Here is a 19,100-nt window from a genome sequence, read left to right on the forward strand (position 1 = left end):
AAACTTTCATTTCCATTAAATTTAACATTGTAACCAAGCTTACATAATACGGAAATAGAAATGATATTTTTAGTAGCTTTTGCAAAATATAAAATATTATAGAGCCTCAAAATGTGCCCTGATGGTAGTCTAACTTGGCAAGTTCCCATAGCTTTGGCTACAACATTTATTCCATTTGTCATCTTTAAAATGATCTTGCTTTATGAGATCTTGCTTTATGACCAAACAAAACTATTTTGCAGTGCTACATAGAAACACATATATTAGAAGGACTAAAGATCTTGTTCTAAGTTATGGGTGTTTAGAAAATTTGAAGAAAGCTTGTTCTTATGAGAGAGAAAATGCTCTCCCTTCTCTCTAGAATCTCACCCCTTTATTTTTAATTTTTTCAATATACCGTCATCTTCCCCCACTGGTTGGAGTCCCTTCCGGCATCAACCTCCAGCCCGGAGACCCCTTGTGGTCACCGGCTCCTCCATTTATGGCTGTCCTTTCTTTGTTTTCACTCTTTGGGTTATCCTTCATTTCTATAGTTTTTTAGCTGTATTTTCTGTTTTGTTGTTCTCTTTGCCTTAGTTCTTCGTTTTTTTCATTCATTGATCTTTGTCATTATCTCTCCAGTTTGCTTTTCTCCTGTGATAAACTTGGTTTTCCAGGTTTGCTTTTGTTCCCTCTTTCTTCTTCTTGGCAGTTTTGCTTAATCTTCCTCTCAAATTCAAAATTTCCAGTTTCTCTTTCTTCCTTTGTGTTCTTTTCCTTTTGGTGTATACAGCAGACCCCCTTTTCTTTTTTTCAGAGCTGTTTTTCCATTTTGGAAGGCTTTTTCTGTTGAGCCTTTCTTTTGCTGTTTCTTTCCAATTTTGGCTTTCCTCATGGGAGAAGTTATGTCAAACAAGGAAAGTTCTTTGTCATCTCACGTTACCTCTTGCATGAAACACCATGATGGCCTTACTCTCTTGTCCAGGAATGCTACTGGAAATGCTTCTTTTATCCCCATAAAAGAGTCTTGCATTGAAGGTTCCTCCCTCATACACTCCACCACCAAGCCCACTGAACTGACTTTTCCGGCATCCTTTTCCTCAGTTCCGGTGACTGAAGGAAAGCGCTCTTGGAATAATTTATTCAAGGAGAAACAAGTTTCAAACCTTAAGCTTGAATACTTTCCTCCTTCGGAAAGCCTTGCTGGAGAAAAGTACTCCATTTCCCCTCCTCCTGAAGTTGCGGATGAAGGTGCAAAGAGATGGGAGAAATGTGCGATTGGTTTTTTCATTGGAAGAAGAATGTCGTTCCTCCTTGTCAAAAGGTATGCAATCCGCCATTGGTCTAGCTATGGGCTTACTGATTTTATATCCATTGGAATGGGAGTTTATCTCCTAAAATTCAAGGATGAAGAAGGTATGATGAAAGTCTTGGAAGAGGAGACATGGATGATTGGTGGACAACCTCTATTTGTTAGGAGATGGGAAAAGAACCTCTCAATGGTGGCAGAAAACATAAAGAAGATAGCAGCATGGGTAAAATTCTATGGAGTTCCCTTGGAATATTGGAGCTTAAAGGGTTTTAGCCATATTGCTAGTGTCCTAGGTCGTCCCCTCTATGTGGATTCTGTCACAGAGGAAGGGAGTAGATTAGAGTATGCCTATATTTGTGTGGAGATTAATGTAAACCATGATTTCCCAGAGAAATTGGAGCTTGTACTACCATCAAAAGAAAAAGTTGAAATTCTGCTGGAGTATGCATGGAAACCGTTAAAATGCAACTTGTGTAATATGTTTGGCCATGGAAATGAAGAGTGTAAAAGGAGAGTAGAAAGAGGAGAAGCTGTAAGAGGAAAATATGGCTTATATAAAGGAAGAAAGGTGAATAATAAGGAGGAGGCCTCAGGTGCAAAGGTGGGGATGGCTACTTCTGAAATTCAGAATACGGCTATGAATAACAATGGGAATGGTCATCTAAACTCAATGACCCCTAGTAGTAAGAAGGAGGGGAAGAAAACCTTTAACAATAGTATGGGGATGATGAATAACAACAAGTTTGCAGCCTTAGCCACCACTGGAAACATTGAGATTAATGCAGCTCAAAACGAAGGGGAGATTATCACGGTAGATGAAACACATGAGAAATTAGGCCCTTCAAATAGATTGGAATCTGTTCTTGGTGCCTCTTCCAGCAACGTGACATCAAAAGTGGCCGATCTTACAAGTGTGGAGCAGGTGGAGGAAATTCCCTCAAAAGAAGGAACTTCGGATCAGGAGCTTTGTGAATCTCCAGCAATTAATCACTTTGGAGGCAAAATTAAGGTTGATGAGGTGGATTTCATAAGGGAGAAAGGTGATGCTCTTAGCAAATCACAACGGAGGAGATTGATGAAGCAAAAACGAAATGCTTCCCCCATCAATTCTATCAAATGACCAATATAGCTTGCTGGAATATTAGGGCCTTAATGCTCCTATTAAGCAAAAGGAGGTTAGTAGATTCATTTTGCAAAGTAAGATTGATATTATGGCCATTCTTGAAACAAAAGTTCGAAGTACAAATGTCAATAGAGTATGCTTTAGCATTTGGGAAGGTTGGGAACATTGTAGTAATATGAGTGATGCTTCTATAGGTAGAATTTTGATTGGTTGGAATAAAGCTACTATTAGACTCAATGTTATTGCGGATGATAGCCAATATATACATTGTGATGTGAAGCTTGTTAAGGAGAATTCTAGCATTGGCTTGACAATAGTCTATGGCAGCAATAATCCTATGGAGAGAAAGGTTCTTTGGCGTAATCTCATAAATCAAGCCCATATGATGCAAAATACACCTTGGATCATACTAGGAGATTTCAACACCATCAAACACCCCTTAGAAAAGGTTGGTGGGGCTGATTGGGGAAACTACTACTGTGAAGACCTTAGTAATTGTATGAGAGATGCTGAATTGGAGGACCTAAGGTTCATGGGTCATCTCCTAACTTGGAGTAATTGTAGTGAAGGAGCGAGAAGGATTGCATGCAAACTTGATAGGGCTCTCATCAATGATTCATGGAAGGATCTATTCCCAAATGCCATGGCTCATTTCTTCAACCCCTCCATTTCCAATCATTCTCCATGTTTGGTGAGAGTTGGTACCATAGAAGATTGTAGGAAAGTTCCTTTTAAATTCTACAATATGTGGACACACCATGAAAACTTTCTCAATGTTGTTGCCAAAGTTTGGAACCAAGAAGCACAAGGCAGCCCCATGTTCATTGTAACAAGCAAGCTTAAAAAGCTGAAAGTTGAGTTAAAGTTCAATAAGGAGCATTTTGGCCACATCTCCGAAAGAGTGTTAGAAGCTAGAAGGCAACTTGAAAATGTCCAAGAGCTTCTCCAGATAAGCCCCTTGGATGAGGATCTTGCTCGTGAGGAAAAAATAAGTTTAGAATCCTATAGATCCCTTGCTTTAGCTGAGGAATCTTTGGCTAGACAAAAATCAAGAGTTCATTGGCTTAAGGAAGGTGATCAAAACACAAAATTCTTTTTCAAAAACATCAAAGGCAGAAGAAATAGGAACTCTATCTATGGGATCCAAAGGGAGAATGGAACTTTTGTTTATGGCATGGAGGAGGTAAAGGAGGAATTTGTGGATCATTTCAAATCTGTCCTAAATGTAAGGAACCATTCAAATGTGAACCTTGAGCAGCTCAAAAAGGTAGTCAAATTCCGGCTTAGAAATGAGGAAAAAGGAAATGCTTATAAAAGAAATTTCAGCAGAGGAAATCAAAGAAACCATTTTTGCCATGGATAATAACAAGGCCCCGGGTCGGATGGATATGGTGCAAGTTTTTTCAAGACAGCATGGAACATTATTGGTGATGATGTTATAAAGGCCATCAAACACTTCTTCAAAATGAGCCACCTTTTAAAAGAGGTAAATTGTACCATTCTTGCACTTGTTCCTAAGTTTCTAATCCTACTCTTTGCAAGGATTTCAGGCCTATTGCTTGCTGCAATACTCTGTACAAATGCATCACTAAAATCATGGCAAACCGCCTCAAGGTCATTCTTCCGCAATTCATTAACAAAGCTCAAAGTGCCTTTGTGGGAGGCCGTAGCATTGGTGAAAACATCCTTTTATGCCAAAAGCTTATGCATAACTACCATAAGGACACTCATGAAAAGAAATGTGCCATTAAGATTGATATTATGAAAGCTTATGACACACTAAATTGGGATTTCTTGCTTGCTGCCCTTGATTCCATTGATATGCCACAAACATTCATAACTTGGATAAGGATGTGCATCACTAGTCCTATGTTTTCGGTGGGCCTAAATGGTGAACTTGTTGGCTTCTTCAAAAGTGCTAGAGGTTTAAGGCAAGGAGATCCTCTCTCTCCTCACCTTTTTGTCATTGCCATGGAGGTGCTCTCTTGCATGCTTAGTGACCTAAAGGAGAATGCTCAGTTTAGCCATCATTGGAAGTGCAAGAAGAATAATATCACTCACTTGTGTTTTGCGGATGACCTCATGATTTTTTGTAGGGCGGATGTATATTCCATATCTCTTATAAAAGAGGTATTAGATTACTTCCATTCTTGGTCCGAGCTTAAATCAAATCTGTCCAAGAGTAATATCTACCTTTCCGGAGTCAATAATGCTGAAGCGGAACACCTTAAATCAATCCTTGGCATTGAGTTTGGCCCTCTTCCTTTTAAATACCTTGGTGTCCCTATGATTTCTTCTAAACTAAAGGTTGATGATTGCAAACCCCTCATTGACAAGATTGTGGCTAGGATATCATCTTGGAAAAGTAAGTTCCTTTCTTATGCTGGAAGACTTATTCTTATCAAAGCTATTCTCTTTAGCATCCAAGTATATTGGTCTTCAACATTCATCCTTGCCACAAAAGTTCATAAGGTAATTGATGGCTACCTTAGAAATTTCCTTTGGAGTGGAGACATATCCTGTAGCAAGAAGGCAAAAGTTGCTTGGGATGATATTTGTCTTCCAAAAGAGGAAGGAGGATTGGGCATTATGAAAAGCAAATCTTGGAACAAGGCTGCAATGATGAAGCATATATGGAAACTCCTTCAAAATGCTGGAACATCCTTATGGGCCGATTGGATCAATGATAATCACCTTAGAAACAAAAGCTTTTGAGAGGTTAAACCAAGTGGCAATTGTTCTTGGGTTTGGAGGAAATTGCTTTTGCTTAGGGAAAGCCTTAAAGGAAAAATCCAAAGAATTATAGGAAATGGGCAGAATACTCATCTTTGGCATGACAATTGGCACCCTTTAGGATCCCTCATTGACAAACATGGTCCTAGGGTGGTTTATGACTCAAGGCTTCCGTTGCATTGTAAAGTCAAGGAGGTGATTGAGGAAGAAGCATGGAAATGGCCATTGACAAATTCTACAGCTCTTTTGGAAATAAAAAATACCATTATGCCTCCTCCCTCTCATGGTGATGATATCCTATGGTGGAAACCAAGCACCAATGGTCAATTCTCCATCAAATCGGCTTGGAATAGCATTAGGGAATCCAAATCAAAAGTGTCGTGGTATAGTATCATTTGGTTCAAAAGACATTTCCCTAGGCACTCTTTCATTGCATGGATGGGTATCAAGGGTGGTATGAAGACCAAGGATAAACTACATAACCTCGACATCATTCCAAACAATGTGTGTGGTCTTTGCAATTTGGCTCCGGAAAGCATGGATCATCTCTTTTTCCTATGCCCCTATTCTGCCGCCATTTGGAATCATTTTGCTAATCTTTGCCGGTTTGATAATCCCCCCTATCCGTGGGGCACTCTTGTTCCTTATTATGCAAATAAATGGAAGGGAGATAATCTACTACACATCATTTGTAAGCTTTGCTTTGGTGCCACTTTATACCACATTTGGGGTGAACGCAACCATGTCTTCTTTGGTAGGAGCAAATCTCCAAAAGAGAGGATCATTGCCGCCATCAAGGATTGTGTGAAGGCTAGAACTTCGTCCTTATCAAACATTCCAAGTTCATGCATAAATGACTCCATTGCATTGATATGGGACTTGCCAAGATCTATATTTTGTTAACTCTTTGAAGTCCGGATATTGGAAGTGTTGTGTATTGTGTTTCTTGTTTCTAGTTTATACTTGTGTGATTCCTTGTATGGCTTGTAGTTTCGGTTGGTTTGCTCACCTTAGCCGTGCATTTGTCTTCCTTCTTAGTTAATTCGTTTTGTTTTGTAGCTTTGGTGCCATGAACACCATTTGTTCCATAAAGTGCATTTGCACTTGAGTAGTAGCTTTGATTCTCTTTGTAATTTTATTTGTGCTTTCTTGTGTTGCATGATGTTTCGGCATAACCTAGGGGCTTGTCCTAGGTATGCTTGTTTTAAGCTTAATCTAGGGGCTTTGTCCTAGATAAGCCATTTGTACATTTTTCTCTTTGGTATAAAATCATTAATTACTTACCAAAAAAAAAAAGTTATGGGTGTTCAGAGTTAAACATTCAAGAGTACTCGAATTCTGATTTCTAGTTAGATATTGATGAAAGAAAGTATACATTAGGGTTCATTTTTATTTGAAATTGAGTGCAATTAGTTGGAAAATTTCTAAATAGTCAACTACAGTTGACTTCATTATAGAAGTTGAGTATGTTATCGTTTTAGAAGCAACAAAAGAGGTTATATGGATGCACAAGTTCATACCCAAACTTGGTATGGTTTTAAACATGGCTTATCTGATAACTATGTTCTATGACAATATCGATGTTATTACATAGACAAAGGAACTAAAGGTGTATCAGAAGTCTAAACATATTCAGTGAAAGTATCACATTTTGAAAGAATTCATTGGAACTGGAGAGATAATAATACAAAAGACACCAATAGCACGAATGACTTTAGTGCAAGCAGGAGTTTTGTTATTGTATGCCCTAGAAACCATTTGTCTTGTCAATTCTAGGGCATTTTATCTCATATTTACATTTATTATAACTAATCAATAAAAAAAGTAGTTTTTTGTTCATATGCATAAGCTATTTCATTTATTTATGATAATATAAAGTATTTATGTGAACTGTCTAGATAACTCACTCAACATACAAACTAAGTCATCAAGTTGTTCTATACAGACGTGATATAACTTAGGCAATTATTCACAAAATAGGTATATTGAATACCTCTATTAAATGTCATGAGATGACATTAGTGCAAGTGACGATAATGGTCATGTCATTAAGGTATTAGTATGGATCAATAGTTAGAGAACTGTTTTTCAGGAATGAACAATAACGATAAATCACACAGTCATTAAATCATAGTCAATGATTTATTGTAAAATCGTACTAGTGTCTGAAGTAATCCTTTGACCTAAGACATCATGGCTGGATCCAATATAGATATGTTTAATTGATATGATGTATAAATATGGGGTTAACCACATCCTATATGGAAAACCATATTGGTCATGTGTTATTTGTATATTGAGATGAATGATGATCAAGAAAGGATACGTTGACTCGAAAAGATTAAATTTTAAATATTCGTTGAATCGACCCAGATTTGAGTTCTTAAGCGAATGTCGATAAATATTGGAAATCAAATCTCTAGCCAGAGTATAATATGACTCATGTGAAGGATGTTCATAATGTCACATTTTGAATATTTAAATTGATGCTTCATAAAGAATCAAAAGTAGGGCTTTGACAATCTGTGAGTATGAAATCAACCTGGATTGGACAAATAAAGGGTATTACCTATATGAAATGTACGATTGAAAATATTAGGTTCAATAAAGGTTTCTTCATCACGGTTTAAGGGCTATGACACATTGTCAAATGTTTACCATAGCTGTTAAGTTTCTAGATGCACTTTTAGATCATCCAAAAGGAAACTCACAACTATATCATGGTGAACCTAAAAGGTCACACCAATAAACCAAACTTTTGATAGGGAGGATTAATTATCTGGGGTTGGCTAGCACCTTCCAAAGGATAATAAAAATCATATAAAAGTTATATTGGTGCATAAATAACATCTTAAAAGTTAAAGTGTATAATAGATACATATGCATGACAAATCTTTAAATTAAGATTTTGATGGGCCAAATAAGAATTTGAAAATTCCAAATGAGCCACCATTATAAAAGGAGGCTTTTTAGTTCATTTAGATGAACTAACTTTATTTTATGCATTGTTGGCCCTAACAAAGGTAGAATGAGTTAGATATATGTTTCAAAGGTGCCTGAATATGTGTATAATGTCATGAATAATGTATTGGAGGTGTCTAACTATATGTATGATGACACAAAGAATGTTTTGGGGTAAACTGTGTGTATGATGACATGACCCCGATCAAAATGATTCCAAGTTGAAAACACTAAATGATATATATCCTTATCTTAGCCACAGATTTGTGTGTAATGTGGTAGTGAAAGTATTAGGTCTAGTTTATGTGACCTTGATACACATATGACTTATTAATCATCAGTGCTAGGTGTTTTAGCATCTAGGATGCTCATGGATACACTGATCTAGGTATCTTAGCATGTGGGATACTTGTGCGATATTGGGAGAGGTTTGGAATCTTACTTCTCATGTGATAAGGTATCATTAGCCTGAAGTTTGACTGACAAGTGTACTAGGTGCACTTTATGTTGGATATTTAAGATGTTGTATACTTTTACTAGGAATTTGAGACATCAATGTACATCTTTTAACATTAGTCAATCGAGATGACATCACTATTGGGGAATGTGCATTGGGTGTCAAAATGATTCTAATAGGCATTTGGAATTTTAGGGAAACATCTATAAATACCACCATGTGTTGAGAATGGAATACATGAGTCATTAGTAATGATGTTGTGTGCAAGGTATTGAGAGGTCACCTATTTACTGAGTGTTAATCACTCATCGTATTCCTTTTATAGTTTTATAAGTAGGTTCATGGCTCAACAGGGTAACAGGAGAGCTAATAGGTCAACTCGAGACGTTACATGAGAGAAGGGCATTTCGATCATTATGGACCTATGAACATTATTTGTATTTATTTGTGTTATGATTATGTCTATACACTTTGGTTTTATATTTGTGGATTTCAGACACTGGATTAGTTGTGAATGATGTTATTTAAGGAATGTTTGCATTATGAGTATGATTCATTATGTTATACCATTTTGCACGTTATATGTTAAGATGAATTAATATCATGCTTTAATTATCTATTGTGTATGTGATTAGGAAAATATTTTAAGTTGACACATCTATTCAGGTCAATATTTCGGGTAAAGGTATATATCTGGAGAGAGGTATTATATTTTTAGTACATATATGAAATCCAAAAGAGGTGTTTAAGTTTAAGTGTTTAAATGTGCAAAATAAGAGCTTGTGCAAAAGCCATAAATGTCTGTGCATAGGAAAAATTTCATGCGTTCTAGTTTTCATTCTTTTTTCCGTTAGATTCCATGTTCATGATTCTAGAATTCTAAAAATGTTTTCAAATATAAAAGAGTAATGGTTGTTCATTTAAAATGAATGTCTATCCAAGTGTCTGTCGTGAGAAGAAAATTTGACTGTTGGGAGCTTTGATCAAGGTTGACTGTGTCTAAAAAGAAGAATTACTTTTTAGGGACCCTTATGCATCATGCACACGTGTCCGTGTGCCTATGTTTTTCAAGAAGAAAACATTATTTTCAAATCTCAACAGATATAAATCTCCATCCAACGGTCATATTAGTTATTCTAGTCATCCAAGAGTATAAATTGAAGCTCTTTTGAGTTGGAAAAGGGTAGAGAATATTCATATAAAATCTTGTACTGTTCTTCTCATCCAAAATTCTTTCCTAAGCTCACAACTCACATTCTTGAGAGAAATATCGTGCTCACTTTGTGTATCAGCCTTAGTAGGGACATTTACAATCATATTTTCCATATTCAATCATACATGGGCGAAATCTCAAATAAATTAATGTATTCGGTGTAATCCCAAAGAATTATTGTAAAAAAATGTTATCTTTTATAAGTAGAACTTCAAGCTAGTTCTTGAAGAACTAGACATAAGAGGCTTGAAAGAGAAAACTCCAAACTACTATAAATCTCAAGTCTTTCTATCACTCACTCTTTATTTTATGCATTATATTTGTGTTATATGTTTCTTGATAAATTGTTAAGTAAATTTTTAATTTGCTTTAAATTTTAAAAAATCTTATTCACCCCCTTTAGGATTATATTAGCTATTAGGGTGTTTCCATTATAGAACCAATAGTTTATGATATGATATTTTTACCTTTAATTTGTTGTAGTTGTTCAATTCTTTAGGGGTATAAATGTCATTTTCAAACTATCAAACTTATATTAAGAATTAAAATTTTCAAAAACCCAAACTTTTTTGAATTTTCGAAAGCCCCTTAAATTTTTTAATTCCCCTAATAATTAAAAAAATTATAGTTTGCCCCTAAATATACAATTATGCATCATTGATATCCCTATATTTATGAAGAGAGGAAGAATGGAGTGTGGGTGAAAGGAAAAAGAAATAAAAGAGTTATTTTATATTCTGATTATTTGAAATGTTTATATTTAATGTTTCTTAATTTGAGGTTACATTCTAATTTTGAAAAATAAAATAGAAAGGATAAATGGTTATTTCACTTCTTAATACTTTTTTTATTAACACAATTTGATTTTGGATGTAAGAGTATTATTTATGTCAATTATGGGTGAAAAATGTTTTAAGACCAAACCCTGGGTGGAAAAATGGAGTACACTCTAATATAAAATACAACAACTTCGGTCTAAAAAGGTTTTTTGGCTATGCCCTTCACAATGTTAAAATTTAAATTATGTGATAAGATAGAATAATACTACAAGTACAAAAAGAATTGTACAAACTGAGTTTACAGTATCTGAATGGTTGATTTTGAAGTAAGAGAAAAAATAAATAATCACATTATCTAATCACAAGATGTTATCTTAGTTTGTACAAATTAATTCGTATATATAGTTTTATTTGATATTTGATAAGATATATCAAATATTGACACGTATAAGCTTTACATGGGGTTGTACAAATTGGTAGTTTTGTTTTTTATTTTATTTAGGAAGCATGTTTCATTAATTGTGGACCTTCTTTTGAATTATTATTCATTCTTAAGTCGTTTCTTTCAACTTATTTGATTATATAAAATGATAAGAAAATAATTTGTAAACCCCCAAAAAATTGATGTGATACCATGCAAAAGGCTTCTTGCATATGATTGAATTTCTAGTAGTCGGATTGGATTTGAATCGAATCGGTTTGATTTAAATTGATGTTCAATTTAATTCGAGTTGAAATTTCAATTTGATAGCTTGACTTCAATTCAATTTAAATTTCTTTCTGTTGATATTATTTGTTTTATCAACGATACTATTTATTTCATCGATGATACTACTTATCTCATTTATAATATTATTTATCCTAATGACCTCTAACGGTATCTCAAAATTGTTTTAATGAGTTCAAGCTCAAATTTAAACTAGCACATCTAACACATTATATCATAGTTCTTTGATGAATGACTACTATGAACATTTGTTAAAAATTAGAATACCAATTGTAATAAAAAGAATTACATATATAATGTCAATTTACAAATTTTCATAGGTAGAATGTTTTTAATTGTATGATATGAACATATATACAATAATTAATTACAATATATCATATATGAGCATGGCATTAAATTTGTTAAATCATTTATATATATAGCATATATTGAAAGAAATTGGATGATGCAATTATTCACTTTTTCTCTCATTTCAAAATCTTTCAATTAAATACTACCACCTCAATTTATACAAATATAATTTGTTTATACATGTAGTATTACTATTGAAGGAGATACCTATTTTATAATTGTAATGTTGAGGACAAAAAAGATTATCAACAATATGAGTGTTGACCATAGGGCCTTCAATTAGGCTTATCGAATTAGGCTAAACTTGTTCAAGCTTAGGCCTATAAAAAAACTTGAGCTTAGTCTTCGAGCTTGCACACTCAAGTGTAAGATTTTTCGTTCAAGCCTAGTAACATTAGTTAAATAGTTTCTGAGTTATTAAGTTTTCAAAATGTGTTTTGGAATATAAAAATGTTCAAAGTGGATGATTTATTAATAGTGTGTCAGACTATCGAATTAGAATTTTAGAATTATAAAAGTTACTATGATTGGATTCAATTTGAATTATTTGAATTCAAACCTAAAATTGAGTTTGTTTTCAATAATCCCAAATTGAACTAATTTTCAATTAAAGTGAGAGTGGTTTAACATGAATTTGTAATGAAAGACAAGGATAATAGTATTGTTGATGTTAAAAAAAAGCCCTATGTCTTAATTAAAAATCAATTTGATTTGAATTAGGCTCAACAATTCGAACTAGAGGCATCTATTGGGTCGGATCGACCCTTGATTCAACCTGAAGCATAGTAGAAAAGCCTAGCATGGAAGGGCCCAGTTCACTACTATAACTGGTAGGGCTAGCCCCTGGGTCTTTCGGGTAGGCTACGGGTCAAGGCATAAGGCTCATAGGCTAGGGGGGTACTACTCCTTTATAATTAAAATAAAAAAATTATTTAAAGGACCAAAACAGCTTTTATACTTTTTAATGTTGTGTGGCAAAAGTTGTTTTAGCTTCTGCCACATAGTAGGTAATCATTCAATGACTACTTTGCTTTTTTTTTTAATCTTTTTATATAAACCCAAACCCCCCTCTTTTCCACATTTCCACACTCACATTCTCAATCTCTCAATCTTTTATTATTCTGAATTTCATTTTCTCTTATCAACTCTCTCTATATTCTCATCTTTCAATCCTTGTTACATTAAACAATTTCTTTATTCAATTTCGACTTCAATTTCTCTCTACATTCTATTCATTCAATTTTTGTATGAATTTTTTTTGTCTTTTATTCAAAATTTGTTTTTAAATAAATTAACCAATTAAAATTTACTTCCAAATTAATACAACCAAGGATCATAAATTGCAAGTCAATCCCCTAGATCACACTTTGTTTATATTTTCAAATGATGTTAAATCATTTTGTATTACTATTGTCCTATCTGATTAAACAAAACCTTTTATTTTATTTGCGGTGTCATAAACGGTTGGCCCTATATACATAGGACTAGGCTAAAGGTCGAGGCAAGGGCCTTACATTTTTTGTGACTGGCTCAACCAGTTACTATATGGGCCTTAGGCGTAACCTGACCCATATATATTATAAAATGACAAAAGGGTGGAGCTCTAATTAAAAAGTTTTTGAAAGAATTCAAAGAACACGTCACAAGACGAATGTGCAAGATAAAAAGTATATATTAGAATTAATGTACAACAACCTGATATCAAATTAAAATAAAATTATATATACAAACAAATATTATAAGTTTATAAGTATAAATTAAAGTCTAAAAGACTAATTTCTATTCAAGGTTTAGTGAAATGACAAATTCCCACCTGTTAACTTTTAAAAAGTCAAATACTCCTCTACCATCCAATTTTATTAGTGTTTTATGTTAATCTAAAAGCAAATTACTAATTACCCTTATGAGTGTAATGACAAAATACCCCCATAAATTTATATATATTTTATTGTTACAATCCCTTAATTGAAAACAATTGAATTTTCTTCTCCTCAGTTCATAAAACATCCTTTCGCCTCCGTTGCTTCCCCCACCCCCCCCAAAACTCTTAATGGTACGTGCAGACAAGAAAATATTTTATTATCAAAATTATAATATTATCTTATAGGTATAAATTATTATTATATTTAATAAAATTTAGTAAAAATTAATAAATATAAATAATTATTATAGTTGATTAAAGGTAATAAAAGATTACTAATATATTATTTTAAAATATTTTTTTATATTATCTGATATATTAATTAGAAAGGAGACTTTTTTTTAATAAATAAATAAAAATATAGTTATAATATAATCAAGAATATCTTAATACTTTTTTAATACCTAAGTTAGAGGTGCTAATAAAATTATCCTTTATATTATCTGTTATATTACTATTGGTAATAGAAGATTATTAGAATATTTTATTATTTATAAACTAAACAAAGTAATATAAGTAATAAAAGATAGATTACTAGAGTAATATTTAATTTTTTCAACCAAACGCCCCCTAAAATGTATCTTAAAATTTTGAGAATGCATACCCCAAATGATCACACTCTCACATCATTTTCAAATTTAAAAGCTCTCTTTATTATGAGTTGGATTTTTTATTATTGTATAAAATGTTTGTTATGCCCTGTTCTGACAGTATTACTTAATTGTAACAGTTAATAGATCGGTATTTGACTTTTTCAAAATTAACGTGTAAAAATTTGTCATTTCATTAAACCTTAGGTGAGAAATAGTCTTTTGGCCTAAATTAAACTGATAACATGTTATTAGATAACGTGATAGTTTACTTTTTCTATTGTTTTAAAATCTTCAATAAAAACCTATTATATCATATTATATAAATAAATTTGTAAGATTTTTATTTATATGTAGTGTGATTTTCTAAATTAATAATCAATAATCATGGTAGTTGTTAAAGAAAGACAAAATAAATAATAAATAATAAATATGTTGTGTGGTGAGTTGTCTCCTTCCATTATGGTACAATATTAAATATATATCATAGTGGACCTAATCATTAGATCCCCACCTCTCCCACTATTTACCTCTACCTGTAAAATATCAAAAAGAAGTGGGAAGTAAAACTCAGTAAGTAGAGACCTTTCGGCATTTAAGGTTATTAAATTATCTAGGGATAAAACTTGCATTCTATTTGTAAGTTAACTATTGTCACACTATGACATCTCCGTGTCGTGACATGGATCATTTACTAAAACTACGAAGAACCAAGCCAGAATCGACACAACTGATGCTCTAGTGAAAGCTACTGTGGTGCCTCACACACATGTCAAACGGACTATTAGGCTATCTAACTAGAACACCTTGATCACACAACATACACATAAGTCTCCAAGATGCGATACACGAGTGTGTATGGACCATACACGGTCGTATGTCTAGTTGCACAACTAAGGTAACTTCCTGTTTTGTCACAATCATAATTTGATCTACTAATTGACTCTCTGCTGACCATACATGGTCATGTATGCCGAAATCATTAAACACTGCATTTAAAACTAGAAAAATGACTAAAATGCCCTTGAGCTCATCTTTGGGTGCTATAATCCTCCCCTCCTAATATGAATTTCATCCTCGAAATTCACTAGAACAAATGTGGGAACCTCTACCACATCTCTTACTTAACCTCCCATGTGGCCTCTTTAATTCAGTGATTTCTCCAAAAAATCTTTTCTAAGGGAATCTACTTACGTCTGAGCTCTTTAACTCGCTGGTCTAATATGTTAAATCTTAATGCTTTGATAATGATATAAATGTAAGTTTAATTTGCTAACAAGTTCAAAGAATGTTTGAATGCATTACAAGATGGATAAAGTGTGAAATTTGCAAATAAATCTAAAGGAAGAAAATATTGGTCGTACTTCTCTTATGACCAAGCCATGCATTAATCGTTCAGTCTTCTAGAAATAAAAATGACCCAAAAAGAGCAAAGGTCCAATTGTGCCATTCATCTTGAGTAAAGTCATCTAGCCATGACTTAAATTAAATATTTTTAACTAAGAATGTCCCAACCATGACAAATATGTGCCACCCATGACCATTAATTATTTTTAAAGTCACATGCATTAAATTTCCAAGTTAGGACACTTAAAAAATGTCCCACCTATGACATCTCTTTTCACAAATTGTTGTCAAGTGTGGCCTCCAACCAATGTCTTGCCACCATGTGTCCAAGGAAGCTACCAATTTATTACTTACTACCACGTGTCTAGTTGCATTAAATGTCCTAGCTGGGACACTTGAAAAAAGTTCTAGTCGTGACACTCTTTCATCTGGATTGCTATACGTGTCATCTCCAAGCTGTCCAATAAGTCACTGCCACATGTCCAAACACTTATTATCCTAATTGTGACATGCTAAAAATCATCCCAATCGTGACACAAAATTTAGTACAAGTGTGACAAATATAAAATTTGTCACTCTCGTGCAGTTTCTCAAGTTTACAAATTTATTCCCACTCAAAGTATCTTCTTATCTCAAGTTTTTACCCCTTAATTTTGAAAATCTCAAATACTCACCCATGAGTGGTTACAATTAACGGTTTTAAGGGCAAAATCATCATTTTTATTTGTAATATTAAAAATCAACCAAAATTTAATCTTTTTTTTCTCCTCTAAACTTTAAAAACTAAAAGTTTTCCCCTAACTCAAGTTTTAAAAAAAGATAGTTCCCTTCTAAGGTTTAGTTTCCAAATCTCTAGTGTCAAATCTAATTCCTTCGTCTGCAATGAATATCTCCCAATGCCTCATTTCTCTTTGACGGTGAAGCTTCTCTTGTTTGGAAGCTTAGACACCATCGATTAATGTTGAAAATAACTCAACTTTGTCAAAAAGACAAAGCTGACTTCATCTTCCCTAACGAAGACAAGACTCTTATCTTTGTCAGGGAAAACGAAGATGAGATCTTTCGTCTTCATTGGAGAGATGATGTTTCATCTTTCCCAATGAAATATCATCTCCTATTGGATTTAGGAGCATTGACTGGAGGGGAAGATGGTGAGAGAATGATCATCGGAGGAAAAGAAAGGAGATGTCATCGGAGGAAAAGAAAGGAGATGTCATCGGAGAAGCACTAGAGATGGTGTCAGATTTTGAAAACCATTAATAGAGGAAAATGTTATTTTTTAAAACTAAGCCTATAGGGGAAATTATTAGTTTTTAGGGCTAGGGGAGAAAAAGAAATAAAATTTTAAGGGGTTAGGGTTCTGTTAATTTTAATCGCCTATAAGTGGGTAAATGAGATTTTCAAAGTTAACAGGTAGGAAATTAAGATTAGAGGATACTTTGGGTGGGAAATAGTCCTTCGGCCATTTCTGAAAACTTCACAGGCGTGACATAAAATTCAATCAAATCGTGACATGTATAAAATTTGTCTCTTCTATATAGTTTCTAAAAACTTTCTAGGCATGACACAAAATTCAATCTAATCATGACACGTGTTAAATCTTCCCAACCATGTAGTTTCTGAAAATTTCCTAGGCATGACACAAAATTCAATCAAATCGTGACATATGCTAAATCTTCCCAACTGTGCAATTTTTCAAAACTTCCTAATCGTGCCCCAGTCGTGCCCCTCTTAAAATCAAACTCATACTTCAATCGTGTGCAAGCTGACACATATCCGTTCAAGCTTTTGGATTCTTTTTAACACAGAAATAAAGCAAGCTGCCAGTGACACGAATATGCCTCTCATGTTGAGTATATTTAATGTTATCCATTGCAACTCTGATCGAGGTTTTTTTCTTCGTCAAATTTTTTAGTCAACTCTCGACAACAACTCAATCCAATGAATACAACTAACACTACAAATTGGTTTCAAATTGAAGAGCAAAAGATTTAGAAAAAAATTTAAAAAGCAGAAAAGGAAAACAAAAAATATTATCACTTTGATTTCTTTCTGTAACTCTCATTAAGCTTCGGCTTTTATTCATTGAGAGTTTTGTGTCCTTAAACTTGCATTTACAGCCTTATAGAGGCATTAATACTTTCATATCTTGTAATTAAACATTGTGGGCGCAATCTTATATCAATTACTGTAGTGGGTGCAATCCCAAATGCACTACGTGTATAAAATTTTTCAAGAGATAGTGGAACTCCAAGATGGTTTGCTTTGAGAAATGGACATAGAAGATTTGCAAGAGAAAGCTCCGAACCACTATAATTGAGCATTTATACAACTTAAACTCTTTAAATTTTGTCTATTGTTACTATTATTTACCATTATTGTTGTCGTTGTTAAAATTGTTATTTATTGCTACTATTGTTATTTATTTCTGTTGTAAAGTTTATTACTATTATGCTTCTGCAAAGTTGTAATCTCTTAATAAATTTATTGTTGGTGTTTCTGTTGTGTGTTTTGTAAAGTTTGCTCTGGAATTAGTTATAGTGTATCATTTAATTTATTGTGAAGAACCTACTCACCCTCATCTAGGTTCACATTAGCCATTGTAAGAGTGTTTAACATAATATCTGAACTGGATGCTCCTTATAGACCAAATTATCCTTAAGCTTGACATCCCCAAAGCTGAGTATATGGGTGAGGTCACTAATATACTTGTGTAATAGCAATACATGGAACATGTTATGAATGGATGCTCTTTGTAGCCATTACTCACTGATAGCGCAAGCTAGTAGGCAACCTTGCCTATGTGCTCTAATACCTTAAAGGTTCCCACAAATTTCAACTCTAACTTGTCTTTCTTATCGAATCTCATAACATGCCTATAGGGGTTATTCTGATGAACATCGTATCACTTACCTAAAACTCAAGATCATATATCCTCTGATTTGTATAACTCTTTTAACAGTCTTGAGCTTGCCTGATTCTTTCTCTGTTATCTTTACATCCTCAATTATTTTCTAGGTTAGCTTGGGTCCCAATAACTAGACTAAGGCATCTCTCTCTCTTATCTCATCCCAGTGTAAAGATGATCTACATCTTCTGCCATACAAAGCTTCATAAGGAGCCTCTTGATGGTTGTCTAGTAACTATTATTATAAGCAAACTCCATTAATGACAACGCATCTACCCAACTCACTCCTCTATCTAGGCAATAAACCTTTAACATGTTTTTGATCATCTGATTGACTCTCTCAGTCTATCCATCAGATTGGGGATGATATGTCATGTTGAATGCCAATCTCATACCTAAGGATTTCTAAATACTCTCCCAAAATATTGAGACAAATCTGATGTCTCGATCTAATACTATCATTTTGGGTACTCTATGAAGTTTGATAATCTCTATCACACTGATCTAACCCAACTAGTATATACTCATGGTGTCTCTAATTGCTATTAAATGTGCTAACTTGGTCAACTAATTAACTATAACCCATAATGCATTATAGCCTCCTTTGACCCTCATTAATCCAACCACAAAATCTATTGATATGTGTTTCTACTTCCACTTAGGAATACCAAGGGACTACAAAAGTCTAAATGGCCT

The 19,100-nt window shown here is 33.6% G+C and overlaps 1 protein-coding gene across 1 annotated transcript in view; it reads left to right on the forward strand.

The window, feature by feature from the left end:
• Positions 1–2,502: 2,502 nt before the first annotated feature.
• The window catches only part of LOC123208528 (cytochrome P450 89A2-like), a 46,175-nt gene continuing 29,577 nt past the window's right edge, over positions 2,503–19,100 (forward strand). Inside the window, exon 1 of the mRNA XM_044626061.1 lies at positions 2,503–3,130. Within this exon, the coding sequence (XP_044481996.1) occupies positions 2,503–3,130 (628 nt within the window). The remainder of the gene's footprint in view (positions 3,131–19,100) is intronic.

Source organism: Mangifera indica, chromosome 2 (assembly GCF_011075055.1).
Source record: "Mangifera indica cultivar Alphonso chromosome 2, CATAS_Mindica_2.1, whole genome shotgun sequence".
In the NCBI taxonomy this organism is placed as follows: domain Eukaryota; kingdom Viridiplantae; phylum Streptophyta; class Magnoliopsida; order Sapindales; family Anacardiaceae; genus Mangifera; species Mangifera indica.